Source organism: Mobula birostris, chromosome 11, assembly GCF_030028105.1.
Source record: "Mobula birostris isolate sMobBir1 chromosome 11, sMobBir1.hap1, whole genome shotgun sequence".
In the NCBI taxonomy this organism is placed as follows: Eukaryota; Metazoa; Chordata; class Chondrichthyes; order Myliobatiformes; family Myliobatidae; genus Mobula; species Mobula birostris.
In genome coordinates, this window is record NC_092380.1 from 22,041,379 (window position 1) to 22,068,972 (window position 27,594).

The 27,594-nt window shown below is 47.0% G+C and overlaps 1 protein-coding gene across 2 annotated transcripts in view; it reads left to right on the plus strand.

Annotated features, from left to right (window-relative positions):
- The window catches only part of prrg2 (proline rich Gla (G-carboxyglutamic acid) 2), a 36,651-nt gene extending 18,290 nt beyond the window's left edge, over positions 1 to 18,361 (plus strand). For both annotated transcript variants that reach the window (XM_072271893.1, XM_072271892.1), the window contains 6 exons: positions 2,425 to 2,569; positions 3,492 to 3,655; positions 10,137 to 10,170; positions 14,229 to 14,355; positions 14,675 to 14,845; positions 18,214 to 18,361. In XM_072271893.1, coding sequence (XP_072127994.1) covers positions 2,461 to 2,569; positions 3,492 to 3,655; positions 10,137 to 10,170; positions 14,229 to 14,355; positions 14,675 to 14,845; positions 18,214 to 18,244 — 636 coding nt within the window. In that variant the 5' untranslated portion in view covers positions 2,425 to 2,460 and the 3' untranslated portion in view covers positions 18,245 to 18,361. The remainder of the gene's footprint in view (positions 1 to 2,424; positions 2,570 to 3,491; positions 3,656 to 10,136; positions 10,171 to 14,228; positions 14,356 to 14,674; positions 14,846 to 18,213) is intronic.
- Positions 18,362 to 27,594: the final 9,233 nt, after the last annotated feature.

Sequence of the window (27,594 nt, forward strand, 5' to 3'; positions counted from 1 at the left end):
GCTATTGACTTATCACTATATTTATGTGCTGTGTGTTTAATATTAAATTTGTTAGATAAACTATTTTAGAAACAAAATTGAGTGTATTAGCCACTTATAAGTGACTTATAGTTGACTTATCACCTATATTCCGGTTGTGATTAACACCCCCTCCCCGCAGTCAGCCGGTCCACAAGAATATTGTCAATATTAAACCGGTCTGCGGTGCAAAGAAGGTTGCAATAGAGGAACTCAGAAAGTCGAGCAGCATCCATGGAAGGCAATAATGGAAGTACAGAGCATTATCCCAGAAGGAAGTGACTCCCTACATTCTCCCTGTGGGTTTCCTCTGGCTGCTCCGGTTTCCTCCCACATTGCAGCAACGTACAGGCAAGTAGGTTAATTGGTCGGTGGGTGTAATTGGGCACAGACTTACTGGGCCAGCAGGGCCTGTTGCCATGCTGTATCTCTAGGTAAAATATAAAAACAGTCGACATTTTGGGCCAAGATCCTTCTTCAAGGCTAGAAATGAGATTGTGTTATTCCTCTCTGTTACATCAGACCATAAGACACGGGAGCAGAATTAGGCCACTTGGCTCATCAAGTCTGCTACACCATTCGATCATGACCGATTTATTTTTCCCTCTTAATCCCATTATGCTGCCTACATCTCATAACCTTTACCTTTACTAATGAAGAACCCATCAACTTGCACTTTAAATATATCAAGTGACGTAGCCTCCACGTCACTTGGCGTCACGCCACTGTCTGTGGCAGTGAATTCCTCAGATTCGCCACCCGCTGACTGAAGAAACTCCTCCTCATCTCTGTTCTAAAGGGACGTCCTTGTGTTCTGAAGCTGTGCCCTCTGGTCCTAAATTCTCTCCCTGTTGGAAACATCTTCTGTGCATCCACTCTATCTGGGCCTTTCAATCTTGCTTTCGCTGAGAAGTGCTCTCCCCTCTCCCGCTGTCACACGGGAGGATGGATAGAAGGTGACAGGTTGGAACTTACAGGATTTAATTTAGATTATGAGGACACTCAGTCCTCATTGATTGTCATTTAGAAATGCATGAATTAAAAAATGATACAACATTCCTCCAGAATGATATCACAAGAAAACACAGGACAAACCAAGACTAAAACTGACAAAACCACATAATTATAACATATAGTTACAACAGTGCAAAGCAATACCATAATTTGATAAAGAGCAGACCATGGGCACCGTAAAAAAAAGTCTCAAAGTCCCGATAGCCCCATCATCTCACGCAGACGGCAGAAGGGAGAAACTCTCCCTGCCATGAACCTCCAAGTGCCGCAAACTTGCTGATGCAGCACCATTGGAAGCACCCGACCACAGTGGACTCTGAGTCCGTCTGAAAACTTCAAGCCTCTGACCAGCCTCTCCGAGCACCATCCTCTGCCGAGCGCTTTGACCCCGCCCCGGCTGCCGAGCAACAAGCAAAGCCGAGGACTCAGGGCCTTCTCCTCCGGAGATTCTGGACCACACAGTAGCAGCAGCAGCGAAGCAGGCATTTCAGAAGTTTCACCAGATGTTCCTTCATGCTCTCACGTCCGTCTCCATCAAATCAGGATTGTGCACGGCACCCTACTTGACAAATAACAGACATCACCACCGGAGTGGCCGCTGCGAGCTGTGTCGCGCCGCCATCTTCTCCTCTCACAATTTATCCAATCAGAGTTGGCTACATAGCTGCCTGGAGCTTGCCCCCCCGCCCCCCCCCCCCAACACACACAGAACAGAAGTGTGGATTGGTCAGCTTGGGTAGGAGGGATCGGTTGACCTTGCAGACTTTGAGAGAGGAACTTTGGTGCGGCGTGGTTAGGGTAAAATTATTACCATAATAGTTGACCCGGATTCAATTCTGCTGTCCGTAAGGAGTTTGCACATTCTCCCCATGACTGCGTGGGTTTCCTCTGGGTGCAAACAACAGGAATTCTGCAGATGCTGGAAATTCAAGCAACACACATAAAAGTTGCTGGTGAACGCAGCAGGCCAGGCAGCATCTCTAGGAAGAGGTGCAGTCGACGTTTCAGGCCGAGACCCTTCGTCAGGACTAACCGAAGGAAGAGTGAGTAAGGGATTTGATACCTCCAACTTTCAAATCCCTTACTCACTCTTCCTTCGGTTAGTCCTGACGAAGGGTCTCGGCCTGAAACGTCGACTGCACCTCTTCCTAGAGATGCTGCCTGGCCTGCTGCGTTCACCAGCAACTTTTATGTGTGTTCCCCTGGGTGCTCTGGTTTCCTCCCACATTCCAAAGACGTGGGTTAATCAGTCACATGGTGTAATTGGCCAGCACAGGCTTGTTAGGTTGGAAGGGCCTTTTACTGTGCTGTATCTCTAAATGCAACTTTAAAAAAGTGACAGAGAAGAGTTGCATCCAACAGGGGATGACTGAATTTTTTTTTTGTTTCTAGGTTGCATTGTGCTGTTTGGTACCACGTCAAGCCAACATGGTCACCCACTGCTTCCTGCACGGCGTGTTTCTGTTGTGGGTGCTGGCCAATACTCACTGTACCGATGCACGTGCACTGACCCATCAAGGAGATGCCGGACAGAAAGGTAGGTAGACTCTCTGGAAAAAGATGCCTCCCGGAGAGGTTTGACTACATCATTGGAGAGGCTGTCTAATGGGGCACAAATTGGGAAAAGATTAAAGATTAGTTTTATTTGTCACATGTACGCTGAAGCATGGGAGCCGACACTGAAATGCGTCGTTTGGGTCAAAGCGGATCAAGACCAATAGTGCTGGAGGGGCAGCCGGCAAGTGTCGCCACGTCTCTGGCGCCAACATAGCATGCCCACAACTCACTAAATCTCCTGTTTTTTGTGGGGAGGGGTGTTCCCCCTCTGACTCAGCCCCTCTCTGCCCAGGCAGCTGTGTATCAGAGGTCTCTCCGATCTCCTGGGCTGTTCCCAAGGGCACACATCGAGACAGGCATGGAAGATCATCAGAGTTTCTTCGAAACTTGTCGGTCTACCAGCACGTCGAGAGGTCCGTGGTGGAAAGCTGCTGACTGGCATATTCTAGCCTGCGGAGGAATGTGCTGAGAGACGCCCTGAAGCTTGGTGCAGTCACCGCGAGGGCTCGGTGGAGAAGGACTAGAGACCGGGCTCCTTCCACCAGTGCGTGCAGGGGAAGTATTTCTGCTGCTAAACGAGACCAAAGTACAGGATGCTCACTGATAAACCCCTGCTGAGAATCCAGTAGAATCCTTTATAACCTTTTCACGTTAAGGGCTTTACACAGATCTTTGGAAAGGGAAGAGGAAAAGTGAGAGAGAAGGTGACAGAAGTTTTATTGAAGGAGTGACAGGGTCAGACATTTTGAGGCGCACATGAGCATATTCTTTTTTTGGGAGAGAGAGTTGGGGGAAGAATGTGTGACACAAACACGGATACAGAGGAACAGAGAGTTTTTTTGGAAAGACAGTGGGGACAGATGTGTGTTGTGATTATTAAAACATTTTAAAATTGCTTTTAGTGTTTATGGATGAACGTGAAGCGACCACCTTCTTAAACCGGAAGCTGCTCTACAACAGCTGGGATTTTGAGCTCTTAACTCCAGGAAATATTGAACGCGAATGCTATGAAGAAGTGTGCAATTACGAGGAGGCACATGAAGTCTTTGAGGACGATGATAAGACGGTAGGGATCCTCCCAGTTTGATCTGCTTTCAGGAATGTAGGACACCTTAAAGGCTAACATACAGGCTGAGTCGGTGGTAAGGAAGGCAAATGCAACGTTAGCATTAATTTTGATAGGACTAGAATATAAAAGCAAAAATGTAATGCTGAGGATTTATAAGGCAGTGACTGCACTTGGATTATTGTGAATAATATTGGGCCCCTTATCTAAGAAAGGATGTGCTGGCATTGGGGAGGATCCAGAGAAGGTTCACGAGAATGATCCCAGGGATGAAAGGGTTAACATGAATGTTTGGTGGCTCTGGGCCTAAAGCTTAAAAGAATAAGGGGGTATCTCATTGAAACAGGCTGAGATAGAGTGGACGTGCAGAGGATGTTTCCAATAGTGTGAGAGTCTAGGACCAGAGGACACAGACTCGGAATAGAAGGACGTCACTGTAGAACAGAGGTGAGGGGCAATTTCTGTAGCCAGAGGATGGTAGATCTATGGAATCCATTGCCAAAGATGGCTCTGGAAGATGTATTTAAAGTGGACATTAATAGATTCACATGAGGCTGCTTACCAAGTTAAGAGCCCATGGTATTACAGGAAAGTTACTAACATGGTTAGAGCATTGGCTGATTGGTAGGAGGCAGCGAGTGGGAATAAAAGGATCCTTTTCTGGTTGGCTGCCTGTGACTAGTGGTGTTCCACAGGGGCCAGTGTTGGGACCACTTCTTTTTTATGCTGTATATAAATGATTTAGATGATGGAATAGATGGCTTTGTTGCCAGGTGTGCAGGTGGTACGAAGATTGGTGGAGGGGCAGGTGGTATTGTGGAAATGGGTAGGATGCAGAAGGACTTAGACGGATTAGGAGAATGGACAAGCAAAGTAGTAAATGAAATACAATGTTGGAAAATGCATGGTCATTCACTTTGGTAGTAGAAATAAATATGTGGACTATTTTCTAAGCAGGGAGAAAATCCAAAAATTTGAGATGCAAAGGGACATGGGAGTTCTTGTGCAGAATACCCTAAAGGTTAACTTGCAGGTTGAGCCGGTGGTGAGGAAGGCAAATGCAATGTTAGCATTCATTTCAGAGGTGTAGAATACAAGAACTAGGATGTGACGCTGAGGCCTCATAAGGCTCTGCTGAGGCCTCTCCTCAAGTATTGTGAACAGTTTTGGGCCCCTCATCTTAGAAAAGATGTGTTGACGTTGGAGAGTGTCCAGAGGAGGTTCACAAGGATGATTCCGGGAATGAAAGGGTTATCATATGAGGAACGTTTGATGGCTCTGGGCCTGTACTTGCTGGAATTCGGAAGGATGAGGAGGCATCTCATTCAATTTTTTTGAATGTTGAAAGGCCCAGACAGAGTAGATGTGGAAAGGATGTTTCCCATTCTTGGTGAGTCTAGGACAAGAGTGCCCAGCCCCAGGGTAAGGGGGTTGCCCTTTCAAAACAGAGATGCAGAGAAACTTATTTAGCCAGAGGGTAGTGAACTTGTGGAATTTGTTGCCACATGCAGCTGTGGAGGCCAGGTCGTTGGGTGTATTTAAGGCAGAGATTGATAGGTTCTTGATAAGACATGGCATCAAAGGTTACAGGGAGAAGGCAGGGAACTGGAGGAGGGGGGAGAAAAAAAGGATTAACCATGATTGAATGGCGGAGCAGACTTGATGGGCCAGATGGCCTAATTCTGCTCCCATGTCTTATGGTCTTATGGAGAAGGCAGGAGAATGGGGTTTAGAAGGAAACTAAATCAGCCAAGGTGGAATGGCGGAGGAGACTAGATGGGCTGAATGACCTCTTATGGTCTTATGCTCATCCCATAGTGAAAGTAACACCAGCAGCCATGTAGGAAGTGCTTTATAATAGACTCCAAGGAACTTCCCAGGAATGTTGCGATGGAAGAGCTGCGAAGGTAGCTGACCAAATCTTCGTCACATGAGTAGGTTTAATGAAGAGGAGCGAAGAAGAGGATTTGAAGAGAATTGCGGAGCTTGGGACTGAGGCAATGAAGGTGACAGCATTTGCTGTCTTGATATGAGGAGGAGCACCCAGAGGAGACCCACACCATCACGGGGAGAGCATACGGACACCTTACAGACAGCAGCAGAATTGAACCTGGGTCACTGACACTGTAATACCATGCCGTCCCCGAAGTTCCTCTCGCAAGGTCCCCAGGGTCATCCGATCCCTGCTGCCTAAGCTGACCTACCCACTCCTCTGCTCTGTGGGGGGACGGGGGGAACAAGGTCCTGGCAGCCGTGTAGCCAACTCGGATTGGACTACATCCTGCAAGTTCCAACCTGCCACCCTCTATCCGTCCTCCCGTGTGACAGCAGGAGAGGGGGAGGGCACTTCTGAGTGAGAGTAAGATTGAAAGGCTTAGGCAGAGTGGATATACTGGGAGAGTTTCTCATTACGTTCCCCATTCTAGTTACCCGTACTCCCCTTCTCCTCAACTGCTCATCACCTCCCTCTGACACCCCTCCTTCCTACCTTTCTTCATGGTCTGCTCTCCTCTCCTATCAGATTCCTCCTTCACCCCTTCTACCTATCATCTCCCAACATCTTACTTCACCCTTCCCCCATCCGCTCACTTAGTCTCGCCTAACAGTTTGTACTCCAGTCCCACCTGCATCAGGACTGGAAAGGAAGGGGGCAGAAGCCAGAAAAAGGTGGTGAGGGGAATAAATATGAGCTGGCAGGCGATAGCTGAGGCCAGGTGAGCAGTTTGATGAAAGATCTCGTCCCCAAACACCAGCTGTTTGTTTCCCTCCATGGGTGCTGCCTGACCTGCTGAGTTCTCCCAGCATTTTGTGGGTGTGGTGCTCTGGATTTCCAGCATCTGCAGAATCTCTTGTATTTGGGCTTAAAGTATGTGATGGAGCTGGGGAGGGCTGTGAGGAGATTCGCTAGGGTGTTGCCCTGGATAGCGCATTTGAGTTATGAGGAGAGGCTGGCTCTGTTTCTCCCGGAATGAAGGGTGTTCGGAGGGAATGTGATTGAGTATGCAAAATTATGAGAGCTATAGATAAGATAGATGTAGGAAACCTTCCTCCAATATCAGAGGGAGGTAAAACTAGAGGACAGAGATAGAGTTCAAAGGCAATTTATTATCAAAATTGCTATATGCTACCTCGAGATGCATCTTCTTGCAAACATTTACAGGAAAAAGGTAAATACTATAAAATCTATGAAAAAGACTGACAAAACAACCAACGTGCAAAAGAAGACATATTGTGCAAGTAAAAAGTAAATAATACTGAAAACGAGTTGTGAGAGTCCTTGAAGATGAGCCTGTAGGTTGTGGATCAGTTCAGTGTTGAGGTGAGTGAAGTTATCCACGCTGGTTCAGGAACCTGATGGTTGTTGGGTAATAACTGTTCCTGAACTTGGTAGTATGGTGCCCCGAGGCTCCTATACCTCCTGCCCAGTGGCAACACCAAGATGACAGGATGGTGGGGTGAACTTGATGATGGATGCTGCTTTCTTGTGGCAGGGCCTTTGAAAATGTACAGTCTTTTCCATTCCTGAGCATTTAGTGTTTCCATACCAGGCCATGATGCAATCAATTATAAAGAAAGTACATTTATGAATGTTAACTTAACCAAACTGTGAGTAAAGAAAAAAAAACAAAAGGGCCCATCTTTATTAAAACAGTCAAATGTGCAGAGGTTGGAGCTGAAATCCTGCAAAAGCTGATGTGTCCGATGTACTCACACGCCAACTCCCTTTCACCAGTAGAATTTCCTCTTGTGCTTTCCAGGCGGATCAAGTCCTACAGCTGGTTCCCTCAAGTTTCTTCTCTCTCCCTCCCACTGAAAAAGCCCTCGATCCACCTCAGTGTCCATCACAAAACTCCTCCCACAGCATGCTCTAGAACCTTCTCCCAACTCCACCATCCTGATTGGATGACACGGCAATCCTAAGCATGAACATCACAACCCCTTATCTTTAATGGTAACCCAGACACTACCAGTAGAACACACTGCTTCTGTGGAAAGCCATTAAATTTTGTATCATTTCTTAATGCATGCATTACTAAATGACCATAAAAGAGGACTGCGTGTCCTCATAATCTAAATCTAAAATGAAATGCCCTGCAACATAAGCAGTAAGATCTTAACCAGGGCTTACACGCACATCCTTGATGTGTGACAGTGTTGATTATCAGCAAGGTTATTTTCAAACTGCACAGATAGTGGTTTCCCAATGATCCAGTTGTAGAGAGAAATACAGAGGCCCAGGTTTTGGAGCTTTTTGATTAGAACTGAGGGTACGATTGTGTTGAACGCTGAGCTGCAGTCAGTAAACGGCAGCCTGATGTAGGCCTTGTTATTGTCCAGGTGATTCAGTGAGCCGGTGAGATTGCATCTGCTGTAGATCTATTGTGGTGACAGGCAAAATGCGGCAGGTCCTGGTCTTTGCTTAGGGAGGAGTTGATTCTAATCATGACCAACCTCTCAAAGCGCTTCATCGCTGTAGAAGTGAACGCCACTGGGTGATGGTCTTTGAGGCAGCTCACCCTGCTCTCCTTGGGCACTGGTATGAGACAGATGCAGCATGACTGTGCACCACGATAAGGTTATCTTGATACACATCCACAAGTTTTAATCCTTTCTACCAGCTCTGAGCTCCCTCCTCCTCTCAGCCTGCTCTGGGTTACCTGCAAATAACTGGGTAGTTCCATTTCAAATGTTATTCACGTGCCCACACTATGGACTCATAGAGTCATCCAGCATGGGAACAAGCCTTTCGGCCCATCTGGCCTATGCTGACTGCAGCATCCTCCTTCCGTACCAGACGGTGTTGCAACCAGTCAGAATGCTCTCCACCGTTCATCTGTAGAAATTTGCCTGAGTCTTTGTTGACATACCAAATCTCCTCAAAGCTCCTACTAAAATGTAGCCTCCTTCATCCTGAGTGCCCACTTTCAGCCCGTAGTCTTCCAAGCCCTTTCCCCTCCGTGCAACTATCCAAATGTCTCAAAAGTTGTTACTAACTTGGTCACTTCCTCTGCCACCTTGCTGTAAGTGCCTGCTGCATCTCTCTGTAAAGAAGTTGTGTCTCTGGTCTTTTTTAACTTGCCCTTTTATCTTGTATCCGTGCCCTCTGGTTTTGGACACCACCACCCTGGTGAAAAATCAATGACTGTCTAGCCCATCCAGACCCCCCCCCCCCCCCCCGCGCCACTGTTTTAAAAGCTTCACTGCTTTTACGCTCCAAGGAATAGAGACCCGGCATGAACAACCTCTCCCTATAACTCAGGCCCTCAAATCTCTTCTGCACTGTCTAGCTGGGCGATGCCTCTTTCCTGTAAGAGGGTGACCAGAACTGGACACGGTACTTCCAGCGAGGTCTCACCAACACAACTGCAGCATAATATCTCTACTCCTAAGCTGGATGCCCAGACTGCAGAAGGTCGATACGTTAAATGCTGTCTTCATCACCCTGCCTATTTAGGCGGCCATTTGTTCTCCCAGGTACTTCTGATCGGCTTGTCAGTGCTCTGCTGTTCACTGTATTACTCCTACCCTGGGTTGACTGTCCAAAATGAGTCACCTCTCACTTATCTAAGTTGCACTCTTTATTGTGATGTACTTTAAAAATGTCTTTAGGAGGGGTAGGTGATGAATTGCAGTTGATCGTCACATGTTCAATGTTTGGATCCTTACTAAGAGTCACTTTGTCAGCAATTATACTGGACAAAAATTTCTTTCGGAAGTGTTGCTTTCTCAGAATTTTATTTTTGTTTATGATAGACTGAAGCTGAACACAAGTTTTAATATCAATATCAGACTACTTGTATTGTGTAGGAATTTGGAGAAACAAGAAATTAACTTTTATTGAACGGTTGGTTGGCATCTGTCTGTCTCGAAGGGCAGTGGGTGATGCTGATCATCATCACAAGCCTGGGTGGAAGGTATGGAGACCCTGAGATGCCCAGTCATCAAGACCCCCCTCTCGGCCTCACCACTGTACTCCAAAGGAGAGCTTATGAAGCAATACGTTTGGCACCAGCTTGGGTGCAGGAGCTGCCGGAAGGATGTTCAATGACGTCCAGCCGCCTTAGGGTCTCCACTCCGGATTTGCTGTCTGGGTTTACTCCCGTAGCCTTCGTCTCTCCCGAGGCTGCCCACAAGGCAGTGGCGCTACTTACCCATAGCTGGGGATCTGGTACACGAGCACCAGGGCATGTCCACGTGCCAGTGGGCCTGTGTGCTGCAAGTGCAGGGCCAGACCTCCTCCCCGTCCTCTGTAGTTCAACCTGAGTCTGAAAGGAATGCTATGTTGGTGCTGGAATGTATGGTGACACCTGCATAGTGTAGGGTGCTAACACAAGTGGCGCATTTCACTGTATGTTTCGATGTACACATGATAAATCTAAATCCAACTCCTGATCTACCTAGCTCTAACCGCAGTTATGTTTTCTGTCTTATTATTCGGAGTAATTCTGAGTGTGTGTGTGTGTGTGCTTCCTTCCTCCAGCTTCAATTCTGGAATGAGTACAAGCAGAAGCCGGGTAAGTGACTATGCCGTGTGATCACCTAGTGCCTGATTTCAGTGTAAAGCTACTGAGCCTGTGAACGCACCATTCAATGTGAACATTTCCCCTGCTGGGACAAACGTTTACCCCTTTGACCAAATTTTGAGGCTTTGTAGATCCCTGTGGTTTTTCCAATATGTCCGTCCTCTGAGTCCTTCCATTCACCTTTCAGGAGTTTCGGAACGTAGAACAGTATAGGCCCTTCGGCCCAAAATGACCATCCGCCACCAGAAGCAGAATGTCCCGGTGGCCAAACACTTTAATTCTGATTCCTATGCACATTCTGACATGTCGGTCCATGGCTGCCTCTGCTCCCACAATGAGGCCACCCTCACGGTGGAGGAGCGATACTTCATATTATGTCTGGGTATCCTCCAACTTGATGGCATGAACATCAATTTCTTCTTCCAGTTTAAAAAAAAATCGCTGTTCTCTCCTATTCCCCACTCTAGCCTCTTTACCTTTTCTCACCTGCCTGTCGCCTCCCCCGGGTCCCCCCTTAAGGACATAGAGTATAGAACAGTACAGCACAGGAACATGCCACTTGGCCCACAGTGTTTTGCCGAACTAGCTAAAAAGCAAACCAATAACACCCAAACACTAATCCCTCCTACCTACACCATGCCCATGTCCCTCCATTTTCCTTGCATCCATGTGCCTATCCAAACGTCTCTTAAAAGCCTCTAATGTATTTGCCTCTACCACCATACCAGGTAGTGCATTCCAGGCATCCATCACTCTGAGTAAAAAATTTACCCCTCACATCCTCCTTGAACCTACCCTCTCACCTTCAGAGCATGCACTCTGGTATTAGACATTTCAACTCTGGGGAAACGATACTCTCTGTCCACTCTATCGATGCCTCTCATAATCTTGTAAACTGCTATCAGATCTCCCCTCAGCCTCCGCTGCTCCAGAGAAAACAACCAAAGTTTGTCCAGCCTCTCATGATAGCACATGCTCTCTAAACCAGGCAGCATCCTGGTAAGCCTCTTCTGCACCCTCTCCAAAGCCTCAATATCCTTCCTACAGTGGGGTGACCAGAACTGTATGCAAAACTCCAGATGTGGCCTAACCAGAGTTTTATAAAGTTGCAACATAACCTCTTGACTTTTGAACTCAGTGCCTCAACTAGTACAAGCATTCCATAAGCCTTCTTAACCACCTTATCGACCTGTGTAGCCACTTTCAAGGAGCTGTGAACTTGGGTCCCAAGATCTCTCTGCCCAGCAACACTTGAGGACCTTGTCCTCAACAGTGTACTGTCTCCTTGCATTTGCCCTGCCAAGGTGCAACACCTCATTTATCTGGGGTAAACTCCATCTGCCATTTCTCTGCCCATATCTGCTACTGTTCTCCATTTCACTTTACTCTTTGCTAGTCCTCTGCACTACACACACCCCCATCAGTCTTGGTATCATCTGTAAACTTTTAAACCCACCCATCTACATGTTCATCCAGATCATTTTATACACATCACAAACAGCAGAGGTCCCAGCATAGATCCCTGCAGAACACCACTAATTACAGACCTCAACTCAAATAAATCCCTTCAACTATCAGCCTCTGACTTCTATGGGCAAGCCAGTTCTGATTCCAAACAGCTGAGATGTGTGGACCCCACGCATCTTAATCTTCTGGATTATCCTCCCATAAGGGACTTCGTCAAATGCCATGTCGACAGCATTCGCTGCCCTACCCTCATCAATCTCTCTCATCACCGTGTCAAAAGCTCAATCAAGTTCACAAGACCTGACCTGCCACGCACAAAGTCATGCTGGCTCCCCCTAATTAGCCCAAGGGTTTCCAAGTGCTCATATATCCCATCCCCAAGAATTTTCTCCAGCAATTTCCTTACAACTGATGTGAGACTCAGCAGTCTGTAGTCTCCAGCGTTTTCCCTTGTTCCTTTCTTAAATCGAGGTACAACATAAGCTACTCACCAGTCCTCCAGGACATCACCTGTGGCTAGAGAGGACACAAAGATACTGGTCAAGGGCCCAGCAACCTCGTCTCTTGCCTCCTTCAATAACCTGGGGTAAATCCCATCAAGCTCTGGGGTCTTATCCACCTTAATCCTCATTAGGAGGCCCAACACTTCCTCCTCTTTGACCTGTAAACATCCTAAGGTATTTATACACTAGACACTGATCTCCTGGTTCTTTTCCTTGGTAAACACCGAAGCAAAGTACTCATTACATACCTCAAAAACCTGTGTGTGTTGTGCTAGATTTCCAGCATCTGCAGGATCTCTGGTGTTTACGTGTGCAGATAGTGAGTTGTGAGCAGGCTCTGTCGACACCAGAACATCATGGCGACATTTGCAGGCTGCCCCCAGCACATCCCTAGACTGTGCTCGGCATTGATAGCAAACGTCACATTTCTGTGCACGTGTGACAAGTAAAGCTAATCTTTAATTGCCCTTCAAGTTGTGATGGTGAGTCGCCTCTTTAACCATGTTGGTTCTCGAGGTGTGGGTAAACTCTCAACGTTGTTAGGGAGGCAGTGATAATGAAGGAGATAGCTCAGATCAATCTCTGGACCAGAATTTATTTTTAAAAAAGCAATCCACTACTCTAATTCCAGATCAAAAGTTCAAAGTACATGTATTATCCAAGTATGTTTACTATATACAACTTTGAGATTCGTCTCCTTACAGGCAGCCCCAAAACAAAGAAACCTAATAGAACTCATTGAAAAAAAAAGACCATCAAACACCCAATGTGCAGGGAGAAAAGAGCAAATTATGTAAACATAAAAGTAGGCAAATAGCATTCAGAACTGAAGTTCATAAAGGTGAGTCCACAGCCATGAAGGCAGTCATAGCTGATTCAGAAACCCGTCAGTTGCAGGCCACAGCCTCAGTTCAGCACAGAGATGAGTAAACCCTGCAGAGGAGAGAGCTAAAACCTACCCCACCAACACCCTGACCTTTTCGATCTGGCACGTTGCTTAACTCGTACAAACCTCAGATCATTCCTCTTGGGGCCCGGGAGCCATAATTTGGGATTTAGGAATTACCCCGTCGCTGTTACCGTTCTGCTAACGCAGCACTGGAAGAGCTGTTGTTTCTGACATCCAGCCAACGCAGGTTCAGTCTCGCTGCGTGTCTGGAATTTGCCCATTCTTCTTGTGGCAGCACGGGATTCCCCCCCCCCGGAGCTCTGGTTTCCTCCCTCATCTCAAAATCTTGCCAGTCAGTGGGTTCATTAGCCACTAGTGTGTTGGTGAGGGGGTTCTGTGGCGGGGGTGGGGGTTGGTAGTTCAGAATCAGGTTTAATATCACCAGCATATGTTGTGAAATTTGTTAATTTTGCGGCAGCAGTGCAATGCAATACTTGATAAATATAGAAAAGAAATGGAATTACAGTAATTATATATGTATATTAAATAGTTAAGTTAAAATGAGAAGTGCAAGAACAGAAATTAAATTTTTAAGAATGTTGTGAGATAGTGTTTTGGGTTCAACGTCCATTTAGGAATTGTATGGCAGAGGGGAAGAAGCTGTTCCTGAAGCACTGAATGTGTGCCTTCAGGCTTCTGTACCTCCTTCTTGACGATAACGAGAAGAGGGCACGTCCTGGGTGGTGGGGGTCCTTAATGATGGATGCTGCCTTCCTGAGGCAGCGCTTGTTGAAGATGTTTTGGATACTATGGAGACTAGTGCCCATGATGGAGCTGACCAACTTTACAACTTTCTGCAACTGTGCAGTCGTCCTCCCTCCCATACCAGACAGTGATGCAGCCAGTCAGAAAGCTCTGCATGGTACACGCATAGAAGTTTTCAAATGTTTTCAGTGATAAACCAAATCACCTCCATCTCCTAATGAAATGTAGCTGCTGTCTTGCTTTTATAGCTGCTTCAATATATTACGACCAGGTCTGACCCTGGGAGATATTTGATGGGGATGTGGGAAGAATTAAAATGGGATTCGGGTTGCTGGGAGATTAATGGGTGGCATGGTTCAAAGTTCGATGGGCCAATGGAGCTGATTCCCACTATAACTCTCTGGTAACTCTTGCCACCTCTTTAGGAGGCCCCACTGCCCACAAGTTTGACGTCGCCGGCCTGGTGGCAGGCCTCATCGCTGCCTTCATCCTCCTCATCCTGATTGGACTCCTTGTGGCCTACTTCTTCAAGCAGAGTGGGAAGCGGGAGAGGTTAGTGTCAGACGTCAAATCCCCACAGAGCGAGAGTGGGCTGGGTGAGAACTTTGTGTGTGTGAAAGGCGCCCATGAGTGGACGATGAGACGAGTGGGATCGGCGTGAGGTGAGGCCCTTTCAGTTCAGTAACGTCTGATCTGGTGGAAATAGTTGTTTGGCTGACTTTCCTGAATGTATTTGCACCCCCTCCCTGCTCTCATGGGCGCGTGGAGGCGGGTGGCAGGGGGTGAAACGTGAACGGAAGTGCGACTAAGGGGCAGAATATCCCCGATCACTGCTGCACTATTTCTAACACCTTGCTGTTTTCTCCGCCAGACTGCCGGAGTACCGAGGGCAAGTCCCAAACACGGCCAGCCAACCAGCCCCGAGACCGAGCGAGGTGGTGCCCCTGAACACACTGGAGGCCAGAGCCCCTGGGCTGCCTTCCTACGAGGAGGCTCTGAGGAGATCGGGCCAATACGATGCCCCACCCCCTCCGTATGCTGGGTCTGTACAGTCATTTGTTTTAAAGCCATCATTAATTTGAACAAAGTTTTGTACAGCTGGGAGAATCCACAGGCCTCCTCACTCCCTGGTGACTTAAGGGCACAGTGATTCCCTCACATTGTTGGATAGCCAGCTCTGTGGCTGGCATTGCCAGAACTGTTGTCACATGACCCTTCCCCCTTGTGCTATTGGTCACTCAACATGCCAATCAACATGACTTCCCACAGGCAATCAGGAAGTGAGTGAATTGTTCGCAGGAGATTCTGCAGGTGCTGAAAATGCAGAGCAACACACACACACAGTGAATTGCTTATTACTCACGTGGAGAATATTATTGTGATTGTCAATCAAACATTTTTTATTCCCATCTCAGATATTTTAATAAGCAATCTGCACAAAGAAAATAAAATTAAACAGAGTTTCTCTTTTGCCATTTTATACATTTTCTAGTTGTATAAGACATTGGTGAGGCCACACCTGGAGTATTGTGTATAGTTTTGGTCACCCTGTTACAATAAAGATGTCATTACTGGAAAGAATGCAAAGAAGGTTTACAAGGATGTTGCCAGGACTAGAAGGCCTGAGTTATAGGGAGAAATTGGGCAGGCTGGGACTTTATTCCTTAGTGTGTAGGAGTGTAAGGGATGATCTGACTGAGGTGTATAAAATCATGAGGAACAGAGATAAAGTGGATATAGTTGATCTTTTTCTCCCCAGAGAATTGAATTGAATTGACTTCATTTTTTTACATCCTTCACATACATGAGGAGTAAAAATCTTTGTTGCATCTCCAGCTAAATGTGCAATGTGACTTAGATAGGCATAATGGTCAGCATGGATGAATTGGGCCGAAGGGCCTGTTTCTGTGCTGTTTTGGTCTATGACTCAATGGACCTTTGGTCATTATTTGGAGACTGTGAGTTTTCTAAAGGGTCTAGGTTCAGTGTCCAATCAGATTCATAGTTGCCATGGCAATGACCTTGGGTCTGGACTCTGATCACTGGTTGGCTGAAGTCGGCTGTGTTGCTGGTACTGGGGGGGTGGGGCCGTTGACCAACGATGGATTACCAGTGTGGGAGAGTGAGTAGGAAATGATGGGAACTCAATCCCAGAAATCCACAGAGGAGTTGGTGTAATGCTTTACAGCATCAGCGATCAGGGTACGATTCCTGCCGCCGTCTGTAAGGAATTTGTGCATTCTCCCTGTGACCACGTGGGTTTCCTCTGGGTGCTCTGCTTTCTTCCCGCATTCCAAAGTCGTACAGTTGGGATTAGTAAATTGTGGGCAGTGGAAGTGTGGTGACACTTGCCGGCTGCCCCCAGCACATCCTCAGAGTGTGTTGGTTGTTGATGCAAACGACACATTTCACTATATGTTTTGATGTACATGTGACAAATAAAGCTAATAATCTTTCATCTTTTTCCTTTAGATGGTAAGGTTGAGAAATCTTCACATTGATTAATGAGGAGGCTAAGTAACTGTACATTAACCTAGCTCCCATTTTCTACCCACCAAACTGTTTGTTTTTATATTATTTTATTTAGAGATACAGTACGGAATAGGCCCCTCCGGTAGGGTTGCCAACTTTCTCACTCCCAAAAGTAGCAGTCAAATACGGGACACTTGTGTTTACCCCGAGAAAGACTACCATGACCATGAAGCCTTGCGTGGGCACCTGTGTGCGCATGCATGGCGTGCGCATGTGTGTACGTGCCAATTTTTTTCTACAAATCGGTTTTGGCTTAATCTTCCTGACTACACTGTACATAACATTATTTCTACTTTATATAGGCTGTGTATTTATCACATCATTCCTGTTTTTACTATATGTTAGTGTTAGGTTTTATGTGTTATTGGTATGATTTGGTAGGTTATTTTTTGGGTCTGGGAACGCTCAAAAATTTTTCCCATATAAATTAATAGTAATTGCTTCTTTGCTTTATGGCATTTCGGCTTATGAGCGGTTTCATGGGAACACTCTACCTTAGTGAGGGAAATACGGGACAAGGGCGGTCCCGTATGGGACAAACCAATTTAGCCCAATATATGGGATGTCCCAGCTAATACGAGACAGTTGGCAACCCTATCTTCCGGTCATGCTGCCCAGCAAACCCTCGGTTTCAACTCAGCCTAATCACAGGACAATTTACAATGACCAATTAACCGACTAACTGGCACTGTGGGAGGAAAGCGGGGCACCCGGAGGAAACCCATGTTCAGACTCCTTACAGATGATGTCGGAATCGAACTCCCATTGCCCTGTGCCACAATGGCGTGGGGCTAATAGCTATGTTACCATGGCTCCCATAGCATACTAATATTTGCAGGTTGGTCATTGAGAGAGCTCCTGCATTTTATCCTGAGGTGGAAGTTAAGGTGGCCTTGTCCCTGCCTACCCTGGAGGGGAGTGAAGGCCACGTCACGAGGAAATGAATGGATAAATCCTTCAAAGCTCACAAGACTGAAGGGAGCTTGGAACATAGAACGTAGAGAACGAGGCCCTTCAGTCCACAATATCTGTGCTGGACACAATACTGAATGAAGCTAAATCTCTTCTGCCTGAAGATGATGCATATCCCTTCATTCCCTGCACATTCACGTGCCTGTTTTAAAAATCTAAATATGCTGTCATGTCTGCTCCCTCCACTACCCCTGACAGTCTGTTCCAGGCCCCCACCACTCCGCGTGTTGGGCCCCACATACCCCCTGTACATTTTTCTCCTCTCACTCTGAATTGCACGTCCTCTGGTGTTGCACATCTCTACCCTGGCAGAATGATTCTGACTGACAACTTTGATGACTGTATTGTATCGGCTTCCACTACGCCTCCCATTAGCTCATTCCAGGCACCTACCACTTTCAGTGTGTTTTAAAAAAAAATAAAACCTTGTCCCACACATCTCCTTTGAACTTCCCCCTCTCAACGTAAATGCATGCCCGCTCGAACTAGACATTTCCACCCTGAGAAGAAGGATCTGTCCACCCTCTCTCTGCCTCTCATAATTTTATAAGCCTCTATCAGGTCTCTCCTCAGCCTCCAACGCTCCAGAGAAAACAACCCAGATTTGTCCAGTCTCTCTGTGTAACTCGTGCTCTCTAATCCAGGCAGGATCATGGCGAACCCTGTCCAGTGCCTTCACATCGTCCTTGTAATGGAAGACCAGAACTCCATGCAGTACTCCAAGTGTGGCTGAGGCACAGTTTCATGTTAGCTGTGGTCCAACTTACTAGTCTTTTAGTCTTTGTATATGCGTGAGAAAGGTTGAGGGTTGGGCTAGATCAGCCACTGGCAAACTGAATGGTGAGGGAGGCTCGAGAGTTCTTTTCCCGTTTTCTCGTGCTCTAACCTGTCTTCTCACCTCTACAGGGGGTCCATGCGGGAACAACAACCCAGCTGAAACTTGGAATTCCACTGGAACTTTTCCTGAATGTTTTTTTTTACATCCACTGGAAAAGTCCTGTAACGTGGAGAAGAAAAGGTACCAGAGAGTATTTGAAGAATCACGAGACAAGATTTGGGGGGTGGGGGGGAGGGTGAGGGAAGGGGTGGGAGTTCCTGAAAAAGTCTTTGGGATTTCTGGGGTGTGGCCTTCTAAGTATTTCTCTCGGAGAATCATCAGGAACCAGCAAACCCTCGGATTTTCCCCAGTGCGAGCACTTCCATCCTTTGGGCTCTGTGGGTAATTATCATCCAAAGCTGAACGTTACTTTCCACTGATTCAATCGCCGATTGAACAATTTTCCCGATTCTCCATGTCGTCGGGGGAAGCACCTGTTAAGGAACATTTGGGTCACGTTTGAGAGCACTCTGCCTGAATTGGGTCTTCTGATGTCCTCCAGCGTGGCAAGAGGCAAGTTAATAGACTCTCGTTCCATCAAGAAACTTTGGAGAGGGGTGGAGGTGGAGAGGGAGACCTGTGAAACTGTTGTAATGACAGCACCACTCCAGCAGGTGAGGTAGATAAATAGGTCGATGGTGATGTCCTTTTTACAGAGCTCCCGTTGAGCAGATATTGAGGTGGGGGGTTATGCAGGTGGGGGTCATGCCACTGATGGGAGAGGCTGGGTGCGTTCCACAACTGATTCTCCAAACCTCACCGGATGGACCCAACAGTCCACCTCGCCAACACAGGCAATCCCCCGGGTTACGGCCGGGCCCAGTCCCTGAGAACCGTGCGTACCTCAGAAACCGTTCCCACATCAGGCGTCGCAATTGGGCAGACGGGAGAAGGTGCCAGAGACGGTTGTGATGGGTGACAAAGAAGGGGTGCTGGGTCGGAGTGAGGGAGGTCCTCTCGGTGCTCCCGGTTTGGGCCCGTGTCCCACATCAGTCAATTGTAACCCTGGGACGGCCTGTAACCTTATTGTTCTTAACACCTATCTAATGTGTACGAATTTCTGGGGAGCTGATCTTCTTTCCTCTGCCTCTTCTGCTCACAATCTCCTCTCTGGGGCGGAAGATGTACACCACACCCTTGGAATGGGTTGGGGGGGGTGGGGGGGAGGATTTGGGTCCATAACCAATATTTAACCCAACCAGAGAGCTAGTGGATGGGGAACTTGCTACCACACTCTGTACGGTGTGACTGCGGTTCACAATGTCCTTCATTGGCTACATCTGGAGTAAACCAAGATTAAGCCTGGTGCCACACCTACCTTTCCTTTCTGAATATTCTTAGTGTGTTTGAAGGTTACATTTCTGATTCCTGCTAGATGACTTAATAGTATAGGAAAATAAAATCAAAAGATCCTGGATGAGGTGTTAATTAGGGGCTGGAGTTTTCTCGTAGATTTATTTCTATGTCAATACCTGTTTGAGAAAGAGTTGAATGGGGTGTAAGTGCAACCCAAACCTCGTGTCTACCACAGGGCTTCAGCTAAATCCACGTTTTAATGGAATAATTCCCTGCAGATAGAATTCAAATTGCCAGAACTTCTCTGATGCTGGATTTTAATTCTCAGCCAAGAACCTGTGTTTCAGACAGGATTTCCCTGCATATCCTGTGACCACCCAGTCTATCAGCCAATGGAAGGAGGAACCTCCTATACAGATTGTACCAGAAACCACAGCAGCATGAGACCTCCAGGATTTCCATGGTATCTGGGCCTTGGCCTGTGACTGCACTCATCCCTTCTCAATCTACTCCGGCTGATCCTGGGTGCTCACGTGAAATGAGGCGGGCGCTGGGTGCCTTTTTTTTCTAAAAATAGGCTGTAGTTGGATGTGGGAGGGGGAGAAGAGTTGTATGGATAATTGGATAATCATTCAAATAGGAGGGAAAAATACACTGAGATTTGGTGTTGAAGATGAGGATGAATTGTGAGTGGGAAGAGGGAACATTGTGGGTTAGTAATCTCTGTGAGCATTGAGTAAAGGGAGCATTGGGTATGGTCTGATTTAACTGGACAGAGTGTCTTGGGAGTGTGGACTCCTGTTACTCTGGAAGAGGATTACTTCCTCATAGGATACAAGGTAGATGTCACTTAGTCAAATACTGATAGGAAGCAGACATTTTGGCCCAACTTGTCCAGTCTAATACAAATTTGTTTATTACACGTACATCGAAACAGACTGTGAAGTGTGGTGTTTGCGTTAACAACCAACACACCTGAGGGTGTGCTGTGGGCAGCCTGCGAGTGTCGCCACACGTTCAGGTACCAACGTAACATGCCCACCATGCTCGGCAAAACAAAACAGAACACAGCAAGCAACAAAACAACAATGACAAAACAATTCCCGCTGCGTGCGCGCTCTCACTCTCTCACTCTCTCACTCTCTCACTCTCTCTCACTCTCTGTCACTCACCCCTCTAACCCCAAGCCAGATCGTGATCTTGGGCCTCCATCCTCTGGTAGACTTGGACTCTCAGACTTCCAGTTGGGCTTCCACCTCGCTAGTGGACTTGCAGAGCTTTGCAGACTCTGACCACGATGTGCACCTATGCTAGTCTTATTTGCCGACACTTAAAACCTGACCCAACTGCAACCAGCCAGGACCTGACCCGGGTGAGGACTTAAATTTTTCTTCATGGCTAATTCAACCCTGAAGCACTTCAAAGTTCAAAAGTAAAGTTATTATCAAACTACATAAATGTCACCATACACAATCCTGAGATTCCTTTTTTTTGTCAGCATACTCAATAAATCCTTACAATAATAACGACTTGTGGATAAGCATCAGAATAGCCTTGCCTCACCTATGCTGCTACTGATCAAGACCAGGACACGGTGGTACCCCTTCCTCGCCAATCCTGTGATCCAGTACAGTCCCGACCTTGGGTGCTGTCTATGTGGAGTCAGACGTTCTCCCTGTGAGTGTGTGTGTTTCCCCGGGGAGCTCCAGTTTCCTGCCACATTCCTAAGACCTGAGGGTCTTCGGTGGGTTAATTGGTTTCTGTCATTTGCCCCCAGTATTTGTGGATGGGTGGGGAGGGCAGATCAAGGGAATGTGGGGAGATCAGTGTAGACGCATTCTCGATGGTTGGCGCGTACTTAGTGGGCCGGTACATGCTGTGTGACTGCCATCCATCCCAGATAGATTATTCAAGCAGGATTAGCCCATTCTGAGCCATTCCCAGATATTTTAACAGGACTCGGCATCTATGGAAATGAATAAACAGTCGACATTTCGGGCCGAGACCCATCCTCAGGATTCCATAGATGCTGCCTGACCTGCTGAGTTCCTCCACCATTTTGAGTGTGCTGCTCTGGATTTCCAGCATCTGCAGAATTTCGTGTGTTTTATGTTTCATCAGAACGTGCTTTAGACTGGGCTCCCTGCCTGGCATGGGTAATTGTGACCCCCCTCCCCCCCACACACACACACCATTCATACTGTTGTTCCTGGGTTGATGTTGAGTCCCTAAGACAAAGGATGCTTCACAACCTGTTCTGCTGGACAGCTGCCCCTCGAGTAGCATTGCCGATTGGAGTGTTGGGTAGCCCATTGTTTGAAGGGAATGAGATCAGGCATTTCTGAAATAGTTTCCATTAGGGAGGAACAGTGACGCAGCGAGTAGAGCTGCTGCCCCTGCTCCAGAGACCTGGGTTGGATCTTGACCTCCCGTGTCTGTGGAGATTGCTTGTTCTGTGTGGACGTACATGGGGTTTTCTCAGTTGCTCTGGTTAATTGGCCAATTCATTGAGCACAGTAAAGTGCATCTCGGGCAGGGGGGAGGGTAAAATCTGTGGAGTTAGGAGTTGAGGGGAAAGTGGAGAGAATAAAATGAGATAAGTGTAAATCATGGAACATAGAAATCTACAGCACATTACAGGCCCTTCAGCCCACAATGTTGTGCCATGTAAACAACTCTGGAAACTGCCTAGACTTGCAATACCGCATAACCCTCTATTTTTCTAAGCTCCATGTGCCTATCTAAGAGTCTCTTAAAAGACCCTATCGTATCCACCTCTACCACCTTTGCTGGCAGTACATTCCAGGCACCCACCACTCTCTGTGTGGAAAAACTTACCTGTGAGGTCCCCCTTGTACCTGCTTCCAAGCTTTGCTTCCTCACGTTAGCCACTTCAGCCCTGGGTAAAACCTGGCTATCCACATGATCAATGAGAGGTTGGTAATCAGCATGCATGGATTTGATGGCCGAAGGGCCTGTTTCCCTGTTCTCTGACCCTCACTGCCAGGGGCAGCCACTGAAGCATTTGGGCTCGTGATGTAGGAGAACAGAAGCAAGGTGAACTGGGGTCCTCCCCACCTCAAGCCTCCTCTAATAGCTACCCCCACCCACACACTCCCTCTAAACACCTTATCAATCCAGTATTTGGCAGTGAGGCCTTGACTGACTTCAGGGAAATCTGGGTTATAATAAATTTATCATCATCACTATGCCGTGGCCTGTGACGTGGGCGATCATGGTCTTAACATGATTGTTCTTGGCAAATTATTTTCTACAGAAGTGGTTTTCCATTGCCTCCTTCTGCACAATGACTTTACAAGACTGGTGACCCCATCCATTATCAATACACTTCAGAGATTACAACGCCAGCGACCGCCAGTCGCGGTTGACTCCCACCAGTCGTCCGGAAGGAGTTTGTGCGTTCTCCCCCTGACTGCAAAGTCTTCCTCCGGGTGCTCCGGTTTCCTCCCACGTTCCAAAGTCACGTGAGTTCGGTTTAGTGCGCTATAACACGACATGTTGGTGACACTTTTGGACTGCCCCAGTGCAATTTTTTTTGACACAAGCAATGCCCCTCAGTCTTGTGTTTCGATGTGTATGTGACAAATAAATCTTTATCTTTAAAACTTTCTGATAATATCCATCAGGCTTCTGAGAGATGGATAAGGAAGTGCGTGACGTCTCCACCCATAACTATTGGTCGGGCGGGTGGGAGTCTCCTCGTTGACATACCAAGAGCTAAGGACACAAAACCAATGTGAGAGCAGTGTTAGCTGACCTTCCAGCTGGGGATTGTGTGGGCCAGTCTGATCAGTAAACTCCACAGATGGGTTTCTTGTGGAAGACGGAACAGCTTTGCTGTATCCCCCACAAAAGATGAACTTTCCCAGTGACCCCCCCCCCACCTCCCCATTTTAATTCCACCTCCTATTCCCATTCCGACATGTCAGTCCGTGATTTCCTCTGTTGCCACGATGAAGCCACGCTTTGGTTGGAGCAGCACTTCATATTCTGTCTGGGTAGCCTCCAACCTGATGGCATGAACACTGATTTATTGAACTTCCAGTCATTTCTCCAGCCTCTCTTGTCTTTTCTGGTCCTCCCTTCACCCTTTCTCTTCTCACCTACTCATCGTTTTCCTCTGAGTCCCCTCCTCGTTCCATTTCTCCCATGGTCCACTCTCCTCTCCTATCAGATTCCTTCTTCTTCAGCCCTTTAACTCTTCCACCTATCACCTCCCAGCTTCTTCATCCCCACTCTCCCACCCACCTTCCCCCTCACCTGGTCTCGCCTACCACCTGCCAGCTTGTATTTCTCTCCTTCCCCCACCTTTTAATTCTGGCGTCTTCCCCCTTCCTGTCCAGTCCTGATGAAGGGTCTTGGCCCGAAATGTCGACTGTTTATTCCCCTCCATAGATGCTGCTTGACCTGCTGAGTTCCTCTGGATTTCCAGCATCTCGTGTGTTTATGAGTTTTTTTTTGTGCCTTCAAAGTTGACACTTCTCCTTGGAGAAGAGGATTGGGGTGGGGAGGGGGGAATGGTGGGTGGGGGGTGAGTGATTGGTGTTGTGTAAAGAAAAACTGTGTTAATCCTTCTCTCAGACAGGGAAATACTGAGTCACTGTGCCTTGTATTGGATGTTAATATTTTACATAGATTAACATAATTATATAATAACTCCATTGTAATAAACTGGCTTACAATAGAGTTCTTTGTTCCATAGACTCTTTAATAATTATTCCTATTGCGGGCTTTGGATTAACATGAATGACTTCAATAGGTACATTTAATATCAGAGAAATGTATACAATGTACATCCTGAAATTCTTTTTCTTCGCAAACATCCACGAAAACGGAGGAGTGCCCCAAAGAATGAATGATAGTTAAACATTAGAACCCCAAAGCCCCCTCTCACGCACAAGCAGCATTAAGGCAATAACCCCCGCCCCCAACCCCCACATATGACTTTTGAGCAGATTTCTCAATGAGATCTCCTAATTTCCTCTACTGGTATGAAGGCTCCTCTAAAGCAACAAAATGGAGTGGGTTTACCCCTCTTGGTAGTTCATACTGTTGATGTAAGCAGAAATTGGTGTGAATTTGGATTTTGTTTCTGGGACATCGGTAACAATGCTGGCGCTGACTACCTAGTGGCCCCAGAACTGAGGGGCAATTGAAGGACATTAGGACGGAAGTCACATAGGTACCTAGATCACGTAAGGACAGCAGATTTCCTCCCTGGCATCACATTTCATTGTACAAAAATCCTGCAGTTTCTTGGTGACTGTAATGAAGTTTTTTTTAATTGAATTTTTAAAAATTACTGAAAACTGTTTCATCGTTGCTGTGGTAGGATTCGAATTTGCTTCTTTGGAAAAATGGACCAGCATTCTTTTCTGATTCTGTAACTTAAATGTAACAACAAATTGTGTTCGGTTTGATTCACCCTGTGTAAGGAAAGATGCTGTTAATAATTGTAAACTGTTCTGTTGGTTAGGTTAGGGTTAATCGGGTTGTTTGGTGGTTGCTAGGGCGGTGTGGCTTGAAGGGCCAGGAGGGACTACTATGCGCTGTCGCTAATTAATTAATCTGGAAAGCGTGTAGAACAGATTAACGAGAATGTTGCCAAGACTCGAGGGACTTGAGTTATTGGAAGAAGTTGAGCAGGCTGGGACCCCTTGGAGTTTGGAGAATGAGGGAAGACCTTACAGAGTTGAATAAAATCATGAGGTGCGTGGAGGGGGTGAATGCACACACTCCACCCCTCCCCATCAGAGTTGGGGAATCAAGAAATGGAGAGCATAGGTTTTAAGGTGAGAGGGAGGGAGATTTAATAGGAATTTGAGTGGTAACTTTTCCCACAAAGAAGGTGCCAGAGGAAGTGGTTGAGCTAGGTACGTTCATCGTCATTGTTAGGTCGCATCTGGAATTTCCAGTTGGCGGACAATTCCCCTCCACGCCGCTCTGACATATCGGGAAATCATGTTGGTGGCAAGTTACACCAGTGGTTTGCCTTTGCCTACTGCCGGGTGAGTTTAAAGAGATCACCACCTCTTACAGTGGATGACCAGGACGTCTTAGTGCCTTGTCGTGCTCTTAGCGCTCCACCATGCCTGCTGGGCCTGCCTTCTTGACCGTTGGACCATTAATCAGTCTCCTCCGCTCAATCTGCCAGGGCCAGACTTCACACGCTGGGACAGGCAGATCCCCTACCTCGCCGAGGGTCGAAGACCCATCGGCTACCCTCACCTGGTTTGGCCTGTCTGCCGAGACGGTTTACCGGGGTGTGGCCGCTGCGCGTGCTACAGCTACTTGGAGCCACAGGTGAGAGCTGAGCGCCAGGTGGGGACCAAAGGTGGATGAGCTGCCCTGAAAAGGGCATGGCAGCCCCCCCCCCCACCAGATGTGCTACCCCTCCCCATACACCCTGTACATTACCAATTTTAAATCATGCTTGGTCAGGTATGTGGGTAGAAGTGTGCACTTTTGGTCATCCTGTTGTAGGAAGGTGGGGTTAAACTAGAAAGAGTGCAGACAAGATTTGCAACAACGTTGTAAGGACTGCTGAACCTGGGTCAGAGGGAGAAGCTGGCCAGGTTAGGCCTTTACTCTTTGGAACATAGGGGAGGGGATCAGGAAGGATAAGATGAGGGCACACGCCACCAGTCCTCGTCGAGGGATCAGAAGTGGAAAGAGTGAGCAGTTCCTGGGTTTCAACATCTCTGAGGATCTAGCCTGAGCCCAACATGCCGATGCAATTACAGAAAAGGTGCGACAGAGGCTATAGTTCATTGGGAGCTTGAGGAGATTTAGTATGTCGCCAAAGGCACTTGCAAATTTCTATAGGTGTAGTGAGGAGCATTCTAACTGGCTGCATCACTGTCTGGAATGGGGTGGGGAGGGGCACTGAACAGGATCAAATTAACCTGCAGGAAGTTGTAAACTCAGTCCACTCCATCATGGGAATTATCTTCACCAGCATTCAGGACATCTTCAAGGAGCAATGCTTCAAAAAGGTGCCATACATTATTAAGCACCCCCGTTCGCCCAGGACATGCCCTCCTCTCGTTGCTACAATCGGGGAGGAGGTATAGGAGCCGAAGGGAACATATTCAACAATTCAGGAATAACTGTTTCCCCTCTGCCATCTGATTTCTGAATGGACATTGAACCCATGAAAACTACCTCTATTTTTTTTTTTGCTTTTGACGTTAAATAAGTTGTGAACCTTTTGGAATGACCTGGCTTTCTGTATTAATTACTCATAAAATGTGGACTGATCTTCATCTAAGTCATAATAGTAGACATGAACAATCTGCCTAAACTAATAACACACGAACAATTGTACTTTTAATCAATGTTAAGTACACCATTTAAACAATCACAGTCCAGGTTCAAAAAAAGTTTATGAACCTCTGGGTTAATGCCTTCTACGAAAACTATTTGGAGTCAGATGTTCCAATCGATGAGATGAGATTGGAGGTGTGGGTTGTAGAGCAGCCCTGCCCTATTAAATAAAATACCCAAAGTCAGGTTATTGACAGAGTCTGCTCTTCTGAAGAAAGATTTGCTTATGTGCACTGTGCCTCGATCAAAACCACTTTCAGAGGACCTTAGAAGAATTGTAGAGATGCATGAAGCTGGAAAAGGCTACAAAAGCATTTCTAAAGGCTTGAGTGATCATCAGTCCACAGTAAGAGAAATTGTCTACAATTGGAGGAAATTCAGTTCTGTTGCTCTCTCCCTAGGAGTGGGCGTCCTGCAAAGATCATACCAAAAGCACAACGTACAATGCTGAAGGAGGTGAAAAGGTACCCAAGGGTAACAGCAAAAGACCTGCAGAAATCCCTAGAACTTGCTAAAATCTCTGTTCCTGTGTCCACTATAAGAAAAACACTGAACAAGAATGGTGTTCATGGAAGGACACCATGGAGGAAACCACTGCTTTTCAACAAAAACATTGCTGCACATCTCAAGTTTGCAAAAGACCACCTGGATGTTCCACAACACTTCTGGGACAGTGTTCTGTGGATAAATGAAAGAAAAGTTGAAAGTTTTGGCAGAAAAACACACTGCTTATGTTTGGGAGGAAAAGGGCACTGCATACCGACAGC